General features: G+C 41.1%; 1 protein-coding gene across 2 annotated transcripts in view; it reads left to right on the forward strand.

Moving 5' to 3' along the window:
* The window catches only part of IREB2 (iron responsive element binding protein 2), a 42,563-nt gene extending 26,267 nt beyond the window's left edge, over positions 1 to 16,296 (forward strand). For both annotated transcript variants that reach the window (XM_075273761.1, XM_075273762.1), the window contains exons 13-23: positions 167 to 326; positions 1,512 to 1,647; positions 2,921 to 3,005; positions 3,084 to 3,240; positions 3,983 to 4,107; positions 4,898 to 5,002; positions 10,065 to 10,207; positions 10,324 to 10,471; positions 12,430 to 12,552; positions 13,859 to 14,044; positions 15,690 to 16,296. In XM_075273761.1, the coding sequence (XP_075129862.1) occupies positions 167 to 326; positions 1,512 to 1,647; positions 2,921 to 3,005; positions 3,084 to 3,240; positions 3,983 to 4,107; positions 4,898 to 5,002; positions 10,065 to 10,207; positions 10,324 to 10,471; positions 12,430 to 12,552; positions 13,859 to 14,044; positions 15,690 to 15,800 (1,479 nt within the window). In that variant the 3' untranslated portion in view covers positions 15,801 to 16,296. The remainder of the gene's footprint in view (positions 1 to 166; positions 327 to 1,511; positions 1,648 to 2,920; positions 3,006 to 3,083; positions 3,241 to 3,982; positions 4,108 to 4,897; positions 5,003 to 10,064; positions 10,208 to 10,323; positions 10,472 to 12,429; positions 12,553 to 13,858; positions 14,045 to 15,689) is intronic.
* Positions 16,297 to 19,549: the final 3,253 nt, after the last annotated feature.

Below are 19,549 nucleotides of genomic sequence, written 5' to 3' on the forward strand. Positions count from 1 at the left end.
CCGATCTTTTCCGATCCCGATCGCTCAACGCTAACTGTAATCTTAAATTACATCACTATAGAACTCTTATGTATTACATTTTCTTTCAAATTGTAATGTAAAACTAAATAAATTAACTAAAATAGATTTTATTTTTTGATAATTGGGAACTATTCTCTCATATCAGGTGGGTTCAAGAGGATTCCAAATTTCCCCCGAAAGGCAGAAGGTGGAGATTCCAGTTACATATGGAAGATCAGAATACATGTTGTCACATGGTTGCGTACTTATTGCTGCTGTGATCAGCTGTACCAACAACTGTAACCCTTCTGTCATGCTAACTGCAGGTAATAATTTAAGGCTGTGTCTGCATCACATTTTCATGATTCTGTGCATATATTGAATGTGATAACTTGCTCCCATTGGTTCATCATGTGGCAAGAGTGTTAAGTTGGCATTCAGGTAGTGTGCACCAGCACACCATGTTTTTTTTTCACCTGTATTGAAGAAGCATTTGGCACAGTATAGCAAGATATTTTTTTTCTGCAGATTAATTTTTTAGTTTGTACAAATTCCGCCATGTGAAAAACCTTAGAGGTTGTCCAGGAAAAAAAAAAAAATTTAAGTAGACCAGGGGCGGTGAAAAAAAAAAAATCCTATTCCTCTGTCCCTTGTGCTCCAGTGTCCTCTCAACCCGGTTCAGTCCTGTTGCTCAGCTGTCTTCTTGAAGTGAAATTCTTAGCGGCTCCCAGCTTCCTTCTGCTGGAGACGCTGATTGGCCTCAGTGGTCATTTGCTGCAAGTGCTTCCATTGGGAGACAACAAAGGACCATCAGGACCAGACCGTGCTGAGAGGCACCAGGGGACAGGTGAGTGCAATTCCCCCACCACCACCGCCTCATTCACCTTCCCCACCCCATTTAAAAAATAAAAAAGAAAGAATATATATATATATATATATATATATATATATATATATATATATATATATATATATATATATGAACTTAATATTTTTTTCCTGGATAACCCATTTTATATGCTGGATTTTACTGTTCATGCCCTTTGTCTAAATGGTTACTCACCACTATGATATGCCCACAGTACTTTAAAGCTGCTGTTCATAATGCCATACACAGGACTTTGTGTTGAGGCTAGTCTCTCCTTCTGCCAACCATTTCCACACACTCACTCTGATTTGCCGCTGAAACACTTGTTTTACTTGGAAAGAAATTAATGGAGTTTCTTCGCTGCAGACCACTCCTTTCATAAAGGAGCACCGGGTCTGACCCTTGACTTGACAAAGTTATGCATTTGCTTGTGGACACTACAGTCAGCCTTTCAGTAGTATGACACAGCAGCCATGAAGTGGGGAACGTTCCTCTATGCTACTGTAGATTCATTTACTCTGAGCTGAAAATGTTTGGAGTCAGGTAAAAGGGAAGAACATGTTAAGGGTCAGCAAACTTCCAACTAAAAACATATATTACAAATCTTCATTCATAAACATAATAACCTATCACTTTCTCACAGGTCTGTTGGCGAAAAAGGCTGTAGAAGCTGGACTCAAGGTGAAGCCATACATAAGGACAAGCTTGTCACCTGGAAGTGGAACAGTCACACACTACCTCACTGCCAGTGGAGTGTTGCCTTTCCTGAACCAGCTGGGGTGAGTGAAAGTTGTGTTTCACACCTTCCAATTATTCTCCCAAACTCCCACAACATTTGCTAAATGTTCAAAAGCGTTCCTGCTGTGTGGTCCCCTATTTGCAGCACTTCCAGTGTCGAGTTTTCTGACTACTGTGACTCTATTGATTTTTCCCCAGGCACAGCGTGAAATGGGTGATTCAGTAGAGAGTCTTATGTCATCACCATTCTCTCATTAGGGTTGTGTGATGCTACATAGATACTGTGGAGAAGAAAACAGTTTGATAACAGGAATATTAATATAAAAATACTAATCTGTGTTTAACAACAGGTCCACCCATCCTGTTCACTATAGACTGTATACTGCAGTGATCAGGGCACTTTGCTGCTAAGTGTAACTTGTTACTGAAATTCTACAGACCCATTTGCTCCTCCACTACTGGGAACACAACACGCTCACTGCCTTGTTCCCATGATGTTCTCTGTGAAGCTGTCCAATCCACCTGTGTTACCGGTTAGCAATGCATCGGTCACATCACATTGGAGAAGGGAACCTTTCTTGCTTCCTACACTGCCAAAAGATAAAAAATTGAAACAATTAAAACATAATTTTTTACTAGTTATCATATAGAAAGGGGTGCCCAGTAGTGCCGTTATGGTCTTGTTTAATTATGGGGCTATTAGTTCAAAGGGACAGTCATGTGCTATGGGAGTCTGTATTATCTATATCACATCTGCTATACTATTATTTAAGCACAGAGTAATAGCCTGTGATGTGAATAGTAAATGACTCCCTGGAAACACCTGTATCAGGCTGGGTTCACACCTTCGCCTGTATTCCTTTTGGGGTTTCCATCTGTGGAACCACTTAAAGAATGCAGAGAATAGCCCTGCAAGCAGGACTTTTCTCTCCGCATTTTTCAGGTGGAAACCCAGCAGACCCCATTATAGTCTATGGGGTCCGCAGGTAAGAAGATTAGGTTTCTGTTCTTGGAGTCCCCAAGTGGACCCAAAAAACAGAAACCCAGGCGTAGGTGTGAACCTAGCGTCATTCAGTGTAGTTGTGTAGGGCAATGCATGGAAAATCCTATTGCAAAATAAACTACATTGTGGTTTCTCCAGTTATACTTGGCAGCTACAGAATATAGTGGGTCTGCATCTATGGACCATCTAAGATCACATATAATGTTGTACTAAATACTCAAAGGCAATCACAAACAGTGCCCTGTTAAAAACACTGTGAAGTACATGCACAAAATTACTTATTTATACTATGTGCATTTCTTTCAATCCAGGTTTGACATTATTGGATATGGATGCTCAAGATGTGTAGGCAATACCAATCCTTTACCTGACGAAATTGTTACTGCTATTAAAAAGGTATTGTGAAATAATTTCTATCCAATGGCTTTGTGGATAATAGTAGAAACATATATAATGAAAGTATTCCTTTTTCAGGGGGAACTGGTAGCATGTGGTGTATTTTCTGGAAACAAGCATTTTGAGGGGAGTAGGTGTAGCTGTATCCGTGCCAATTACCTGGCTTCCCCACCGTTGGTTGTTGCCTATGCATTGGCAGGCACAGTAAACCTAGACCTGCAAACAGAGGCTCTGGGTAAGTGTTATATAAGTATCTTGAAGTATTTGGAGGTTGATGGCAATAGTTTTATCTGGTTCGGTAGTTGAAAACACAGATTTCAAGTAAACTAACTTTACATAATGACTAGAAACAAAAATATGTAGATGTTTGTTGTTTTTTTTTGTTTTGTTTTTTAACAGAGCATTAAAAATTTACAATTTTGAAAACCATAGTAACCAACCACATCGCATCTCTCATTTCTTGTTTTAACACCGGTGGTCCAAGACTTAGGCTGGGTTCACACTAGCATAGGTGTCCAACAGCTAGTGTCCGTAGCTAATGTCCACGCAATATTTTAGCATCGGACACTAGCTGCGTCCGTTTACAATTTCCATTATTTTAAATGGGATATTATGTTGTGTCCTTAAGTGTCCATTTACAAAAATGTCTGATTTTTCAAGCAGACAGCAAAATCCTGACCTTCCTCCTAGAGTTTTCAACCTGGTGATCCCTTTAGCGACACAGGTTAAAGGATGAATGCCCTGGAGAGTAGCCCTACCACAAATCTGTTCATTGGCACAGTAGTTCCATACACACATTACACTTCTAGTACTTTTGAGGAATTAAAGCTGTGCTATGATTTCTATAGCAGCAATTTTCCTATAACACAGATTGTGTAAATCTCACCCATATATATGTGTCAATTCTAAACACAGCATTATTGGGTTGTGTACATTTAAAAGCATGTGTGAATTATTTACTTTGGTCCATTTTTCAGGAGTGAATGCTCAGGGTGAGAAGGTCTTCCTGCGGGACATTTGGCCCAGCCGTGAAGAGGTTTTACAAGTGGAAGAGAATCTTGTTATACCGTCCATGTTCAAAGAGCTTAAAATAAAAATAGAGGTACATAAAAACCCCAAAAACTTGCCTATATAGAGGAGTTGTCTCATTAACATATGATTGACTTAGTTAATGCAAAGCATAAGCCCAGTCGTCCAGTTGGAATAATGAAATAATACATTTAGTGCACAGAGTCGTCTTGGCTGGCCTGTTAAATAGGAGAAATCACTAACACTTAAAAACAAAAAATATGGACCACACTTGCAAATACATTCATTGACCAAAAAAAACCACACCCAGATTAATATGACTGATTTAATACAAAACTTGGTATGAAGTTATTTCTCAGCTAAATATGTCTCATGTAGACATTCTAATTCCTTCACTACACATCCCTGTCTCTGCCTGGACGATTTACAGTTGCTTAGCAGAAGAATAATTGGTGTCACAATGCCATTGCATGTCCTGCCATTGACAGCCATGGTATAAGATGTATGCAACAGCAATAACTGCACACAAGATGCTTTTTAATTATTCTAATCGAAGGGGAAAACTCTATAAATTGTAGTGCCAGAAGTTTAAAAGGGTTGACCAGGCTCTGACATCTCTAAAACTGATGACCTGTCTAGAAGATCACTAATATCAGATCGGAGGGAGTCTGACATTTAGACCCCACACCCATCAGCTGTATTGGCAATCCTCCAGTGCCAGACAGTATATACATTGAACAGATTCCGAAGCAGAAGACGCTGCCGCACTGCTTCCATTCACTGTTGGCCTTTGCTATGTTGGATTTTACTATTTAGTAACTGTACAGTTTGGTAACTAACTATGCTTTATGTTCTCTGTAAAGAAACAAAATACAAGGTGGAATCTTTTGGACTCACCTGAGAGCACTTTATTCCCTTGGGATGCTAGATCTACCTATATCAGAAGTCCTCCCTTCTTTAACAGGCTGGTAAGTACGTAAAAGTGTCTCATATGTATTTGATTCTACATCCAAGCATTCATTTCTTTGCCTGAAGATGAAAATTTAAACTGACATCACTTTATTTGATGTTTTATATTGAAAATTTTAAAGGATTTTTGCCAATCAAAGCAAATTATTCCCTATCCATAGAATATAGAATATCTTGCAGAAATGTCGGAGTTCGACCACTTGATCCCCATTGATTAGGAGAACAAGGGACTTTTGCTCCCTGTTATGATTGAAGCTGTGGTCAGGCAGTGCACGCACCGCTCCAATCATTACAGTATGTGTGCCGGAAATAACCAAAGTACAGTGTTTGGCTAGCTCTGGCGCTCCTATTTAAATGTATGGAGCATTGCGCCCTCTACCCGAACAATGTTCCAATCAATACAGGGGGACAAAAAAATTTGATCAGAGGGGGTCTGAGTGGTTGTGTGAAGTTTATAATTATGGAATGTATGAAAAACATTGTTATCCTTTAAAGCTGAATGCTAGATATAGTTGCTTATGCTTGAAACTGGTATAATGTTATATCATAAGATGGCGCCTGTATCCAAACAAACAAATGCTTGGCTTGCTGCCTCAAGACAGCGCCCCAAGGTTACCACGTGGGAGCAGCTGGCTATATATGGAACTGCTTAAACTTTTTCCGTTTGATTGAGCTGTACCATACCAATCAGGAATAAATATGAAAACTTACGTTGTTGTTATATCACTTCCTTTCTCTGCTACTATTTAACTCTGTGTTCTCAATAAAAACTGCATCAGCATACATTTTAGCTGAGAGAAGAATGAATACCAATACATAGAGTGGTATGATTTCTTGACCACCGGCCCTCAGCCTTATTAATTAGGACGAAGACAGATACCCGAGATTATTGGTCAATTAGTCATAATCGCGACTATGACCTTATCAGTTGGATACCACTGAAGTTATCCCTTACCCTATTGGAGTGTTTTGGCGGATCAGTATTAGATCTGCAGTAGTCCTACACCCAGGACCCTTGCAGCTATTATACCAAGAACCGAGTCTGAAGCAGATGTCTCTGTTCTCCATGTTGTGACCTTGCTGAGCTGCAGTAACTCGGTAAGAACAGAGATTTCTGCTTCTGGCTCTGTTCTTGGCATAATAGCTGCTTAGAATAGCTAATCGATGGGCGTCACAACCGTTTGAACTTCTGCTGATGTGATATTTAATGATCTATCTCAGTGGTCAGCAACCTTCAGTACTCCACTTGCTATTAAAGTACAACTCCCAACATGCACCATTCTATTCTTTGGAAGTTCCAAGAACCGCAGATCAAATATGCGTGCTGGGAGTTATAGCTATTATAGTTATACAACAGCTGGAGTGCTTCAGGTTGCCTAACCTTGAACTATCCTAATATCATTTGGCCAGAAACTACTTTATAGAGGATTTTTCACCAACTGCAGTTCTTAGCGTCGGTTAGTAGGTGTCAATCCAGGTGACCTTTTCGGAGCGACAAGTGCAGTTAGTTTTGGTGCCTGATAAACTATTAAGACTCTGTACTGTCAGGAGGGCAGTGTTTGGCAGGAGCAGGATAGGAGTATGATTCTGAGTTCCAATCTGAGTTGATCAGTGTTGGCTTAGTATTACATCCCTTTCGTGTACCTGTCTGACTCTGCCCACCTAATAGTACAGAGCTTTAATGGTATCAAGAAATGATAGTACATATTGCTCAGAAGTGATGCAGGCTAGAGAAAGAATTTAAACTCTGCCAGAATAATAAGCTGGACCTAGCAGAGGTAGAGAAAGGTTCTCTAAGATTGATACTTTTGCCACTACCTGGCATTTTTTATTTTTATTATCCAATCCAGTGATTTGGACATTGCTGCAATACTCAGAACAGCCACTATAAAAAGTATAGCATTCTGAGCACTGTAGCTCCCTTCACCCAGTGTAATGAATGAAAAGAACATACAGTCCTATGAAAAAGTTTGGGCACCCCTATTAATCTTAATCATTTTTAGTTCTAAATATTTTGGTGTTTGCAACAGCCATTTCAGTTTGATATATCTAATAACTGATGGACACAGTAATATTTCAGGATTGAAATGAGGTTTATTGTACTAACAGAAAATGCGCAATATGCATTAAACCAAAATTTGACCGGTGCAAAAGTATGGGCACCCTTATCGTTTTATTGATTTGAATACTCCTAACTACTTTTTACTGACTTACTGAAGCACAAAATTGGTTTTGTAACCTCAGTGAGCTTTGAACTTCATAGCCAGGTGTATCCAATCATGAGAAAAGGTATTTAAGGTGGCCAATTGCAAGTTGTTCTACTATTTGAATCTCCTCTGAAGAGTGGCATCATGGGCTACTCAAAACAACTCTCAAATGATCTGAAAACAAAGATTGTTCAGCATAGTTGTTCAGCGGAAGGATACAAAAAGCTGTCTCAGAGATTTAACCTGTCAGTTTCCACTGTGAGGAACATAGTAAGGAAATGGAAGACCACAGGGACAGTTCTTGTTAAGCCCAGAAGTGGCAGGCCAAGAAAAATATCAGAAAGGCAGAGAAGAAGAATGGTGAGAACAGTCAAGGACAATCCACAGACCACCTCCAAAGAGCTGCAGCATCATCTTGCTGCAGATGGTGTCACTGTGCATCGGTCAACTATACAGCGCACTTTGCACAAATAGAAGCTGTATGGGAGAGTGATGAGAAAGAAGCCGTTTCTGCACGTACGCCACAAATAGAGTTGCCTGAGGTATGAAAAAGCACATTTGGACAAGGCAGCTTCATTTTGGAAACAAAAATTGAGTTGTTTGGTTATAAAAAAAAAAGGCGTTATGCATGGCGTCCAAAAAGAAACAGCATTCCAAGAAAAACACATGCTACCCACTGTAAAATTTGGTGGAGGTTCCATCATGCTTTGGGGCTGTGTGGCCAATGCCGGCATCGGGAATCTTGTTAAAGTTGAGAGTCGCATGGATTCCACTCAGTATCAGCAGATTCTTGAGAATAATGTTCAAGAATCAGTGACGAAGTTGAAGTTACGCCGGGGATGGATATTTCAGCAAGACAATGATCCAAAACACCGCTCCAAATCCTCAGGCATTCATGCAGAGGAACAATTACAATGTTCTGGAATGGCCATCCCAGTCCCCAGACCTGAATATCATTGAACATCTGTGGGATGATTTGAAGCGGGCTGTCCATGCTCGGCGACCATCTAACGTAACTGAACTTGAATTGTTTGTCCAAAATACCTTTATCCAGGATCCAGGAACTGATTAAAAGCTACAGGAAGCGACTAGAGGCTGTTATCTTTGCAAAAGGAGGATGTACTAAATATTAATGTCACTTTTCTGTTGAGGTGCCCATACTTTTGCACCGGTCAAATTTTGGTTTAATGCATATTGCGCATTTTCTGTTAGTACAACAAACCTCATTTCAATCCTGAAATATTACTGTGTCCATCAGTTATTAGATATATCAAACTGAAATGGCTGTTGCAAATACCAAAATACCGTATTTTACGGACTATAAGGCGCACTGGACTATAAGCCGCATTGCCCATGAGCGCCTTATAGTCCGTCTCGGTTCATATATAAGGCGCACCGGACTATAAGCCGCAGTCCGGTGCGCATTATATCTTATTGAAAGCGGCGGCAGGCAGACTTTGCCAGCGGCCGCTTAACCCCCCGCGTGCCAGCCGCTTCTATTGGAAGCGCTCGGCAGGCGAGGAGGGGCTCTATCAGCAAAATCATGCTGATAGAGCCCAACCGTAAATGTTAGGTTAAACTACCCCCCCCCCGTTTTAACATAAAAGCCTGAAACAGAATGTGAAACTTACCGAGCGGTGTAGGGTGGGCGGGCATTCAGGCCTCCTCTTCTTCCGATGTTCCGTCCTCCTCCGGCGCTCGCAAGCTGATAATGGCCAGGGCGCATGCGCAGTAGAAGCATTATGATATTGCGCATGCGCCCCGGCCATTATCAGCGAGCGCCGGAGGAGAAGGACGGAACATCGGAGGCAGAGGAGGCCTGAATGCCCGCCCTGCACCGCTGGGTAAGTTTCACGTTCTGTTTCAGGCCGGCGTGACAGCAGGGCTGCCGGACACTTCCTATTCATTTCTATGGGAGCCGACATGCGAGCGCTCCCCATAGAAATGAATGGACTGCTTTTTTCCATTCATTTCTATAGGGAGCGCTCGCATGCCGGCTCCCATAGAAATGAATGGGAAGTGTCTGTCCATTCATTTCTATGGGGAGCGCTCGCATGCCTGCTCCCATAGAAATGAATAGGAAGTGTCCGGCAGCCCTGCCGTAACGCCGGCGTGTACGGCTGTGATACACGCCGGCGTTCGGTAGTGTGAATGCACCCTTACGGTGCCTTTTATGTATGTATGGAAGCGGCACGCAGTCTTTGCCGCCGCTTCCATCCATATATAAGCTGCACCGGACTATAAGCCGCACTTACGATTTCTGAGGAAATCGTAGGTTTTTATGTGCGGCTTATAGTCCGGAAAATACGGTATTTAGAACTAAAAATGATTAAGATTAATAGGGGTGCCCAAACTTTTTCATAGGACTGTAGAAGTCGTATGAGCACCAATGCCGTTTAACTGCTTCCTGCCATTAACTGTCCTGTTTACTTCCTAATTGGCGAGTTAATTTGGCATTTGAACATAAAAATGCTTTTTCTTACTACCCACTGCTAGTACAGACACAGAGAAAAAGAAATAGTGTACAATAGAAATGGTGGAGAGGCCATTGAAGCAGTGGCATTAAACACTTAGATGGCCAACCAATCTAAATTGTTTTAGAAGGAGGGGGCTCTAGTAGGTATCAACACCTATGCAAATCGCGATAGTGTGAGAGTGATGCCAGTACATGGTTGCAAAGGCAGATTCTCACTAATCTAAAGTTGATGACTGATCTCAAGGAAAATCTGTTACTTTTAATCAGTCAGCTGATACCTCTAGATAATTTTTGTCATATTTCATTCCGCATTTTGTGCTTTGCTTTTTTTTTTACCATTGTATAGAAATCTTACTTTTGTTATGTTGTTCTTCTTAGGACAAGGTCCCAGCACCTCTGCCAGCAGTTGACCGAGCCCATGTATTGCTTTATTTAGGGGATTCTGTCACTACTGACCACATTTCGCCTGCAGGAAGCATCTCTCGAACAAGTCCTGCTGCCAAGTACTTGATTCAGAAAAAGTATGTTTGTCACAAGAAACCACAGATATGCCTATCTAAGTTATATGACAATTTTTAGCTCCATATCTAGTCTATACTTTTTTGTTATATTTTTTTTCCTTTATTTCCCCATGCAGTTTAGCACCAAGAGAGTTTAATTCATATGGAGCCCGCAGAGGCAATGATGCTGTGATGACTAGAGGAACTTTTGCTAACATGAAACTGCTCAATAAGCTTGTTGGAAAACAAGGGCCAAAAACCATTCATTTTCCATCGGGACAGATGGTAAGTAATAAAGTAGTCAGAGATTTACATTAGTTAAGTTACAATTTGAAAAATAGGAAGAAATTTCACTCGGGCTGTGTTTACACCACGTTTAGCAGATGCTTAAGCATTTTACGACTTGATTGTTATGTATTGAAATATACACACATTAACTACTGGGCCAGCTTCTGGTTCAGGACCAGACCCCATTTTCGTGTTTTTTGTATGTGCAGTTTTCAGGGCAATTACATTTTTATCGTTTTATTCAACTAATGTTTGTGTCTTTTTACAGTAACACACGGCTTTTTTTGTTTTTATTTTTGCATGTGTTTACTTGTTTTTCTTTGTTTAATCTGGGAAAATAGAAACAAAAGAAGAGGGAAATCATGTCTGTTTTTCACTTTTTTCATTTTTTAAAAAAAAATTAATAATTGGGGAAAGTAGCGGTAGCAGCAATGGTGTGGACCCAACCAGTCAAAGACAGGGGCACACAATCTGGTGCAAACAGGTTTATTTAACAAAAACAAAAAAAACAGCAAGATAAATAAATCTTCATGTCGGGTACAAAAATAAGCAAAATAAAATACAGCCTTAACTTCAAGCAAAACACAACTCCTGCTCGTCCAAGCTCTAACTAATACACAAGTCCCAGTTTGGTCTCACCAAACTTAGCTCTTCAGGACAGACCCAGGCACTTCCTCTCACTCCCAGGATCTGCCACGAAGTGTAGGCTCACCATGAAGTGGGGAGGAGAGGTTGATTTATTTATTTTTATTTTTTTTTTTTTCCCCCTCTGTAATCGGGGATGGTACATTTAGCCCCAGTTGCAGGAGGAATACAGCCTCCTGTCCATTACTATAGAAATGATCGGGCTCCTGTAGGACCCAGCAGCTGTAACACATTCTGATCCAGGCGGATCACATGACCGGCAGGTCAGAGGGTAGCAGCATCATGGCAGCAACTATAGCCGAGTATACAGCCTATTGAGCACTGTATACACGGCGATCAGGAAGGTAATAAACCTTCACTGCCTTCTCTCTGGGAGCTCCAGTTGAAGTTGCAGCCGGCTCCCTGTTCCAGCAGCTGCACAACTTTGTGCAGCTGCTGAAATCGGCTGTGACATACTGGTATGTCCTTGCAGAACAAGACACCGACCTTCTGGATGTAACAATGGTCAATGTAACAATGGTCTGGAAGTGGTTAAAAAATATATGCATATTTGACATCACCATAAGCATTATAATATTGGTTTTTCAAGGTATGTGTTCAATTGGCAAAATTCCTTGTTGTTTGAATTGGACTATACTGTACATGTAACTAATTAACATGACGTCACTGACTTGTGAAGCTGAAGCGGTGTTCACCTGGACACCACTGCTCGCAGCTGATCTGTGATGGTCGTGAATGTCTGACCCTTAGTAATCAGATATTGATGACCAACCCCCCCCCCCCCCCCATCCATCATTAGTATTTACCAAGGTGATGGTGTCCCTCATGGCCATCCTCCGTTCCAGAGGAGTTACTCTAATTCCATATTCAGATGACCTACTGGTGAAAGCCTCCTCCAGGATGGGCAACCTGACTAGCCTGTGGATCACCTTGGACCTTCTTCGCCACTTTGTCTGGCTCATCTTTGAACATTCAGCTTGGCCCTATGTGCAGAAGGAATAGCCTAGAGATGGAGTCGACTTCTTTTGCTAATTGTTATTGTCGGCCTCCTAGTGGCCAGGTCTATACCCATGGTGCTGTGTCCCCCATTGAATCCCATTTTTATCTGCCTTCTATCAAATCCTTCACATCACCAATTGAATGAAGCATACAAATTGCTTCAAAGTCTGTCACAAAGGGAGAGACTGCCTTAATAAAAGTCTTGTTGAAGGTGATTTTGTGCTCCAGTGTGTTGCAGAGCAGGAGACACATTTGTGATATGTGAATTGCATTTTTTCTCTGTATCATACAGTGCCTTTTTTTTTCCCTAGATGGATGTATTTGAAGCTGCAGAATTATATCAGAAAGCTGATATCCCACTTATTATTTTAGCTGGTAAAAAATATGGATCGGGTAATTCAAGAGACTGGGCAGCCAAGGGACCATTCCTGCTGGTATGAATTGCTGTTTCTTATATATATTTATTATATATTACAATGTATTAATAAAAATATCCACAGTAGGCTGGGCATTAAAAAGTTATTAATAGGGCATGCCACAAATACCTGATTGATGTGAATCCTGCTTCTAGGAACTGCAGAACTCTTATGCCAGTAAATGGAGAGAGACACACCACAGCCTTCTCTATGGCTGTGAGACAGCCGTCAGGGGACCCCTTTATCAAGATGGCTGTGAGTCACGTAGGCGGGACCTGCATCTATAGGGCATTTGTGGCATATCTTTGATTATAGCTATAAATATACAGATAGGAATACCCCTTTAGATGTGTTACGGCAGTGTATTATACAATAATAGGACCAAGAGCATAAGTTCTCTGGATTATTCAATATTGTTTGATAGTTTGTGGTGCAAGTGTCATTTGCCCTTGACCCTGCCAATGAACATTTGACTTTTTTAGGTTGTCTTGTATATATTGTTCTCGCTAGAATCATAGCTTCAGTTTATAGTGTAGGTATGATAGGTATTCTGAATAAATTTCTAAGCATCAGGCTGTCAATAAGATGTCACGCTCATCCCTTAGTCCCGTTGTCACCGTTGCTGTTGTCACCTTATAGCATAGCACTACTTCGCCAGTATTTTTTTCATTCACCTAAGGCAGAGATAGCTAACTTTTTGAGCTTGGAGTGTCAAAATTCATTTAAAAAAACCCATCACATCTAAAAAATATCGATAATTTTGTGATATTTGTAACTTTAGTAAAATAGTTATATTTTTGATATTTGACTTATATGTACTTCTGGGACAATGCATGGTATATGACCCCCTGTTTGTGGCCCATCACACAGTATATGATTACTCTTCCCACCCCCCCACCCTCTTTTTTTTTTTTTTTGTCCCCCATATGGTATACGACCCTAACCCCCTGGCCTTTTTTGTTTTGTTTGCTTAGCCCCCACACAGTATGTGACGGCTGATTATTTTTGCTCCCCTATCCACACTCCAAACCTGGCACTCTCTGCTGCTGCCTCCAAGTTGCACTGTAGCTGATGCTGAATAATGCCAGAAGGCTGTACATACAGTGATGTAAGTGTAGTCTCGCCTAGAGGAAGCAGCGTAAGATGGCCAGGATCTTGTGGCCGTGTGAGTAAGTTATTGGCAGCTACTTATTGCAATAACACATAATAAGTAGCTGCCGATGTGTTTCACCCAAAATGTCTTGGTGTGTCACCTTTAGTGCACTGATTCTTCATTTATGTACTCTGCATGGATATTAAATCATATTCTTTTATCTGCCAACAGGGTGTCCGAGCTGTGATAGCTGAAAGTTATGAGAAGGTCCATAAGGATCAGTTAGTGGGCATTGGCATCGCGCCTCTTCAATTTCTTCCTGGAGAAAATGCGGAATCATTTAGCCTTTCAGGAAAAGAGCAGTATTCTATAACTATCCCTGCCAATCTAGTTCCTGGGCAAAGTCTGGAAGTCAAGGTAGGATATATCTTTCTCATAAAGACATCTCGGGAGGAGGTAACTACGGAATATGGACATGATTAAACTCTGCTCTCTTACTGACAGTCAGTCAGGAGCGCCCTTCCTCACAGCAATGTCTATTGCGCTGTACTGTGACGCTAGGTTCACACCTATGTTCGGGTCTCCGTTCTGTGGTTTCCGTCTTCTGCATGCAAGAAGATGGAAACCAGAGACCGGGTCTGGCGGTGAGCGTTTTATGCTCTCTGCCGCTAAACCGTTTTTTTTTAAACCGGACACAGAGTACTGCATGTCCAACTCTGTGTCCGGATTTAAAAAAACGGTTTTGTGGCGGAGAGCATGAAACGCTCACCACCGCTCACGGACTGACAGCTTTCAAACCCATTCAAATGAATGGGTGAGAGAGCCCTGCAAGTTTCCGTCTCTTGCCTCTGTTTTGTGCAGGAAACGGAAACCTGCAGAATTGAGACCGGCGCAGATGTGAACGAGCCCTGAGAGGGGGCTTTCCTTACTGCCCAGTGATGATGCTGAGCAGTGAGCAATGCCACCGCAGTACTCATCTATGGACGAGTACTATTAGGAGGGGAGGGGACTGTCAGAAACTCTTCTGACGGTGAAGAGCTACGGTACCGGGGGCACAGAACGGGAAAGCCGTTAGTGCGCTGAATTCAGTGCACTGTCTGCTTTCTAGCGGTGTATTAAACCACATGTACCCCAAATGGTGAAAGGTCCTCTTTAAAGGGAGTCATAACAACAGTGCCTTGTAGAGCGTCTTCCTTTCTTACTGCGGGTTCAGACCTGCGCCTTGTCTCTGCTTTGCAGGTTTCCATCTTCTGCCAGAGAAACTGGACAGTAGACAGAAACCGGAAGTCAGTTTTCAAAAAGTGACTGCCCGTGAGTGTCTTGTGCCTCTTCGCAGCGAAACTGGATTTTGTAACTGGACACACATTCGAACATGCAGGACTTTGTGTCCGGTTAAAAAAAAAAAAACGGTTTCACTGCGGAGAGGCCAGTTTCTCTGGCAGAAGACAGAAACCCACAAAACGGAGACCAGACGCAGGTGTGAACCCGTCCTAAGTCTGCATTGCAGCTTCATTTTCACAAAAATCAGTTTTATTCTTATGCAGCTTAGCTGAAAAGGGCTGAAGGGGTGTCCTCTCCTGTTGGGGCTTCACTGTCTGCTCCAGATAACCAGACTTGAGAAGAAACGCCTCTAAGGCCCCATATTGCAAGTCACAGCCAAAAAGTGTTAAGGAAAAACACTGCGTTTTTTTTGTTTTTTTTTCTGCTGTGCTTTTAATGGAAAGTCCTTTCTGTCCCCATTATACCTAGAGGGAATCCGCAATTGTTTCTGTAGATATCATTGACAATCTGCAATTTACAAAAAATGTGAGTTTTTAACCTTAATATGGTTATTTTTTCTGCAATGTGGGGTATTGGAAAAAATCAGAATCCCACCATTTTCAAAACGTGGAGCACTGGCACAAATGGATAGAAGAAACGTGATCTGAATGGGTTGTGTAACAGTTGTAGTTAAAATTGTGGGTTTTCCCTGTAGGTGAAAAAATTTCTGGGAAAACCTTGTGATTGCTGTTGGAAGCATAAATCCTATATTAATCCTGACCTATAATTATTTTACTTCCAGACAAGCACCGGAAAGATATTCCACGTGACAGCAGCCTTTAATAGTGAAGCAGAAGTCACCTTTTACAAGCATGGAGGAATATTAAACTATGTGGCTCGGAAATACTTATAGTAATGTCAGCAAAGAGAAAACATGAACTCTCTCTGATTTGTACAGATGCTTACTGTGTGCTTATACTTTTCTTGCCTCCTCAAAGACTCTGGTTGGTAGAAAAAAATGAGTCACCGAAGCTTCTTCCAGCACTTTCATTAGAAGACTGGTGCTATGGGCATGCCTTCCTCGGTCCCACAAGGGACAACCAACAATCATCACAATTACTTCCACTTGCACATTAATTTGCAGGTGGAGTTTTTGACTTATTTTAAAGCCTTGTGCACAGTTTTGCTCTTTAAGTCCTAAAACTGCTATTTTCGGACTTCCAATAGCAGCAGTATTGAATGAGCGATACCATTTTATTTAATAAAAAAGTAAAAAGAAAAAAAAAAGAAACTATTCTTCCATTTCATGAGCTGTATGTCTCCATCTTGGTATGGTAAAGAAGACACTTTCTTCTGGTTGTGACGGCACCAGACTCATTGACTATGTTCTGAAATAAAGATGTCTGAATCCTCACGTTCATTTGACTTATTTTGTCTAATTATTGATAGTTGTTGCTTTTGGGTTTTAAATGTGTGTGTCAAAAAGAATGGTCGAAAATTCTGTCCTTGGTATTCATAACCAAGAGATTATAGCACAATTTTATTAATGTGAAAAGACACACTATATCCAAGTTTTAGCCATACACTACAAATATGCAATGTCTTGTCCATAGGTCAGTTTTGCTTTGATTTCAGTGAAACAGCTGATGGTACTTTAAAGAGGACCTATCAAATCCTCTATGATGGGATGTATTATATACCATTGCAAAGGTGATCGCGTGCTGAATTTAGTGCACTTTGTTTTGCTGGTATCTTTCTCCCACATTGCAGAGATTTGAAAGTAAGAAGACCAAATTCAGGCTGGATTATTGTAATGCAGGAACTGCGCTATTCCAGACTTAGATTATTCACAAAATAATCTTGTGTCCACCCTCTACTTGTTTCGGGGAGAAAATCTCCTTTTTCAAGTGTCAACAGGAAATAGCATGCGATCTGTAAGGGATTAACCCCTCAGTTCTATTTAGGACTTCTACAAGACTGTGTCCATCTGCAGGATTTTCTGTTCTTGAAGCGATGAGGTAAGATTATCACCGGCTTATCATTTATTCTTGTATGGTGGCTCCTTTTATATTCATACAGTACAAATTCCTTTTAATACTATATCTTGAAAGGCCTTGTTTGTTCTCTAATGCCATGCCACAGATCCACTTCTACCACATGTCAAAACTGGTAAAAAAAAATATTGCTGTGTGATCCAGCTAAAATAGTGGCACCATTGTATAGCCCTTACTCCTTCTCTACAGTGGCCGCTGTGTATGAAATTAGTGTAAGTGAAAAGCTAATCTATGTGGGAATTCCTGCATGTGTAGGCCTCTAGAATATACACTGAATACATGGGAGGAAAGTCAAAAATACTTTGTTTTATTCTGCTGTGTGTTAGTACTGAATCTTTCCTCCCTACGTACTGAATGTGGCGAGTGTGTGCTTATTGGCGTTCTAGCTACATGCGTAATACGGGTTTCACAATGTAAACATGAATTCCACATTAGTCTCCAGTGAACATGTCATTTACAGCTGTTAGGGATGTTTTATTCTGAATTTATCAATCTCGGCTTGACTTTGTGCAAAGGGTGTTTTTATGTCATTAGATTAGTCAAACAGGAGCCGCTGCTTTTTTTTCTTCTCATAATAGTAGAATAAACATGAATGTGCGCAGAGCTGATCTCTAAAGTTATGAGTATCCGTTCTTTCTGCAAACAGGTGATAACATTGTACAAGCTACATAGCAAACACTGAACGCCTGATAGTCTGAAGGACCTTCTAATAAATCCGTCTCATGGGGAAATTTCCCAAGAAATCTGCGTACACTGACATTCTTTAGTCACATATTCACACTCCTTTTTATTTTTCGTTTTTAGGGTATAAGACGACCTGCCATGAAGTTCAACAGCAAATACAGCATCATATTACGTTTCCTTGTGAAGACAATTAATAGTGTTATTGCCCTTTACAGATTTTATGTTACATTTGGCACTATTCTTCAAAGAATTGACAGAATTACTATGACTACTATATAGAGGAAGGGGCACCTTAGAGCTTCCATTAGCATCTGTTGGGAGCCTCACTTAAAGGGACTACTCTGAAACAGCAGCACCTAATAAAGGGCTGCTGTAAGGATTCACACAAACGCTGAGAAAAACTACAAAATGGTCTGTGTTTTTATGTCTGTTTGGCATCAATCTAGGGTCAGTTTTCATGAATCCACTGTAGACTTGGGAAAATGGACAAAGATAGGACATTTGAATAGACTCATTGAAATCCAGGTTTTGTGTGAGGGCCATATTACTTTTGCATGCGACAAAGATGCCAGTTCTCTCTTATAATGTATTCAATAATAAATATTATCACCACTAATATAAGCTGGATCAAACTGAATCTATAATAACTGGGGAAAAATGAATGTAGGTTAACTAATGCAAATTCTCCAGTGGCTAATCTGTGGTGATTTATAGTTGCGTGCAAATCCCATTCACATGCAGAACAGAGTGACTTGTGTTGAGGGTTTTAAGCCTGCAGCATGTGAAATATCACTGTTTTACCCCCACCCCCGTTTTGCAGGGCAAAGGTTGAATGAATGAGGGGGGGTGCTGCAGTGGAAACCACCTGATTTATGGTGGGTTTGGTAGCAGTGATATTTCTTTGCGGACATTCTGTGTGGCCTTAAAGGGGTTGTCCCATCACAAGGATCCTATCTATACTGCTTGTTAATGTGGATGTAAGACTTTTCCTAAATACATTGCTTCAGTAAAACTGCTTTGTTTGTCCACTATCTTACTTTATTCAATTCATTGTTGACGCAGCCCTGGACTTATCTGCTCAAAAGTCAAGTGATGTATCTGCTGCTCTCAGGGGGGAGGGAGGAGGGGCTAAGTGCAGGGAGCCAGCCTGTGTATCTAGCTATTCCTGTGTCTACACCACAGGACCTAGCTTCCTGCTATCAGATAGGGGAGAGAAGCTGCTTTCATTTCTTCTGTTCTCCCAGTTATCAGGCTAGCTAATACAATTGTGTTCATTATGGCAGAGACAGGCAGTCTCTGTATGTAACACAGAATGGAGTTGCTCCTGCCTGTACTTCATAGTCCAATATTGTGCATGGAGCCACACGCTAATTTGGAGGTGGAGCTAAACAGCTGGTTGCATGTGAAACCTCGCCCACCAAATGATGCAAGAAACCAGGAAGAAAGAAGATTTTACAGCAGTGAAGACTGGTGAGTATGCGACATGGGAATACCCCTTTAAGTTGGTCATATACATTAGATTTTAGACTAGAAGTGGCATATTTGGAATTGTTTGCTGTTGGTTAATTGGACGTAAATCTGACGGTCCTGCCCGTACTGTTAACCGCCAACTACAGTAAGTCAGAACCAAAATCTGTTGTATTAGATTTTTTTTTCTGCCATGATTGTGTATGGATCAGACTGGCAGACCGATGGGCAAGCATGTGATTTTGATTGGCAGAGGGTCATATGTTGCTGCCAGACAACCTTTTCTGGCAGTTTATCTCCCATGATAACCAAGGATCAGGTATGTTGAAAGCCAACATGCTCTATGCATCTTTACCCTTAACTTCTGTCATGTGGAGGGGGGTGGATCTATCTTTCTATTGCCACATATATTTTCTGTGAGGAATAGAGAATTGCTGATGTTACCTAGAATAAATAA

The sequence above is a fragment of the Leptodactylus fuscus genome, chromosome 5 (assembly GCF_031893055.1).
Source record: "Leptodactylus fuscus isolate aLepFus1 chromosome 5, aLepFus1.hap2, whole genome shotgun sequence".
Taxonomy (NCBI): Eukaryota; Metazoa; Chordata; class Amphibia; order Anura; family Leptodactylidae; genus Leptodactylus; species Leptodactylus fuscus.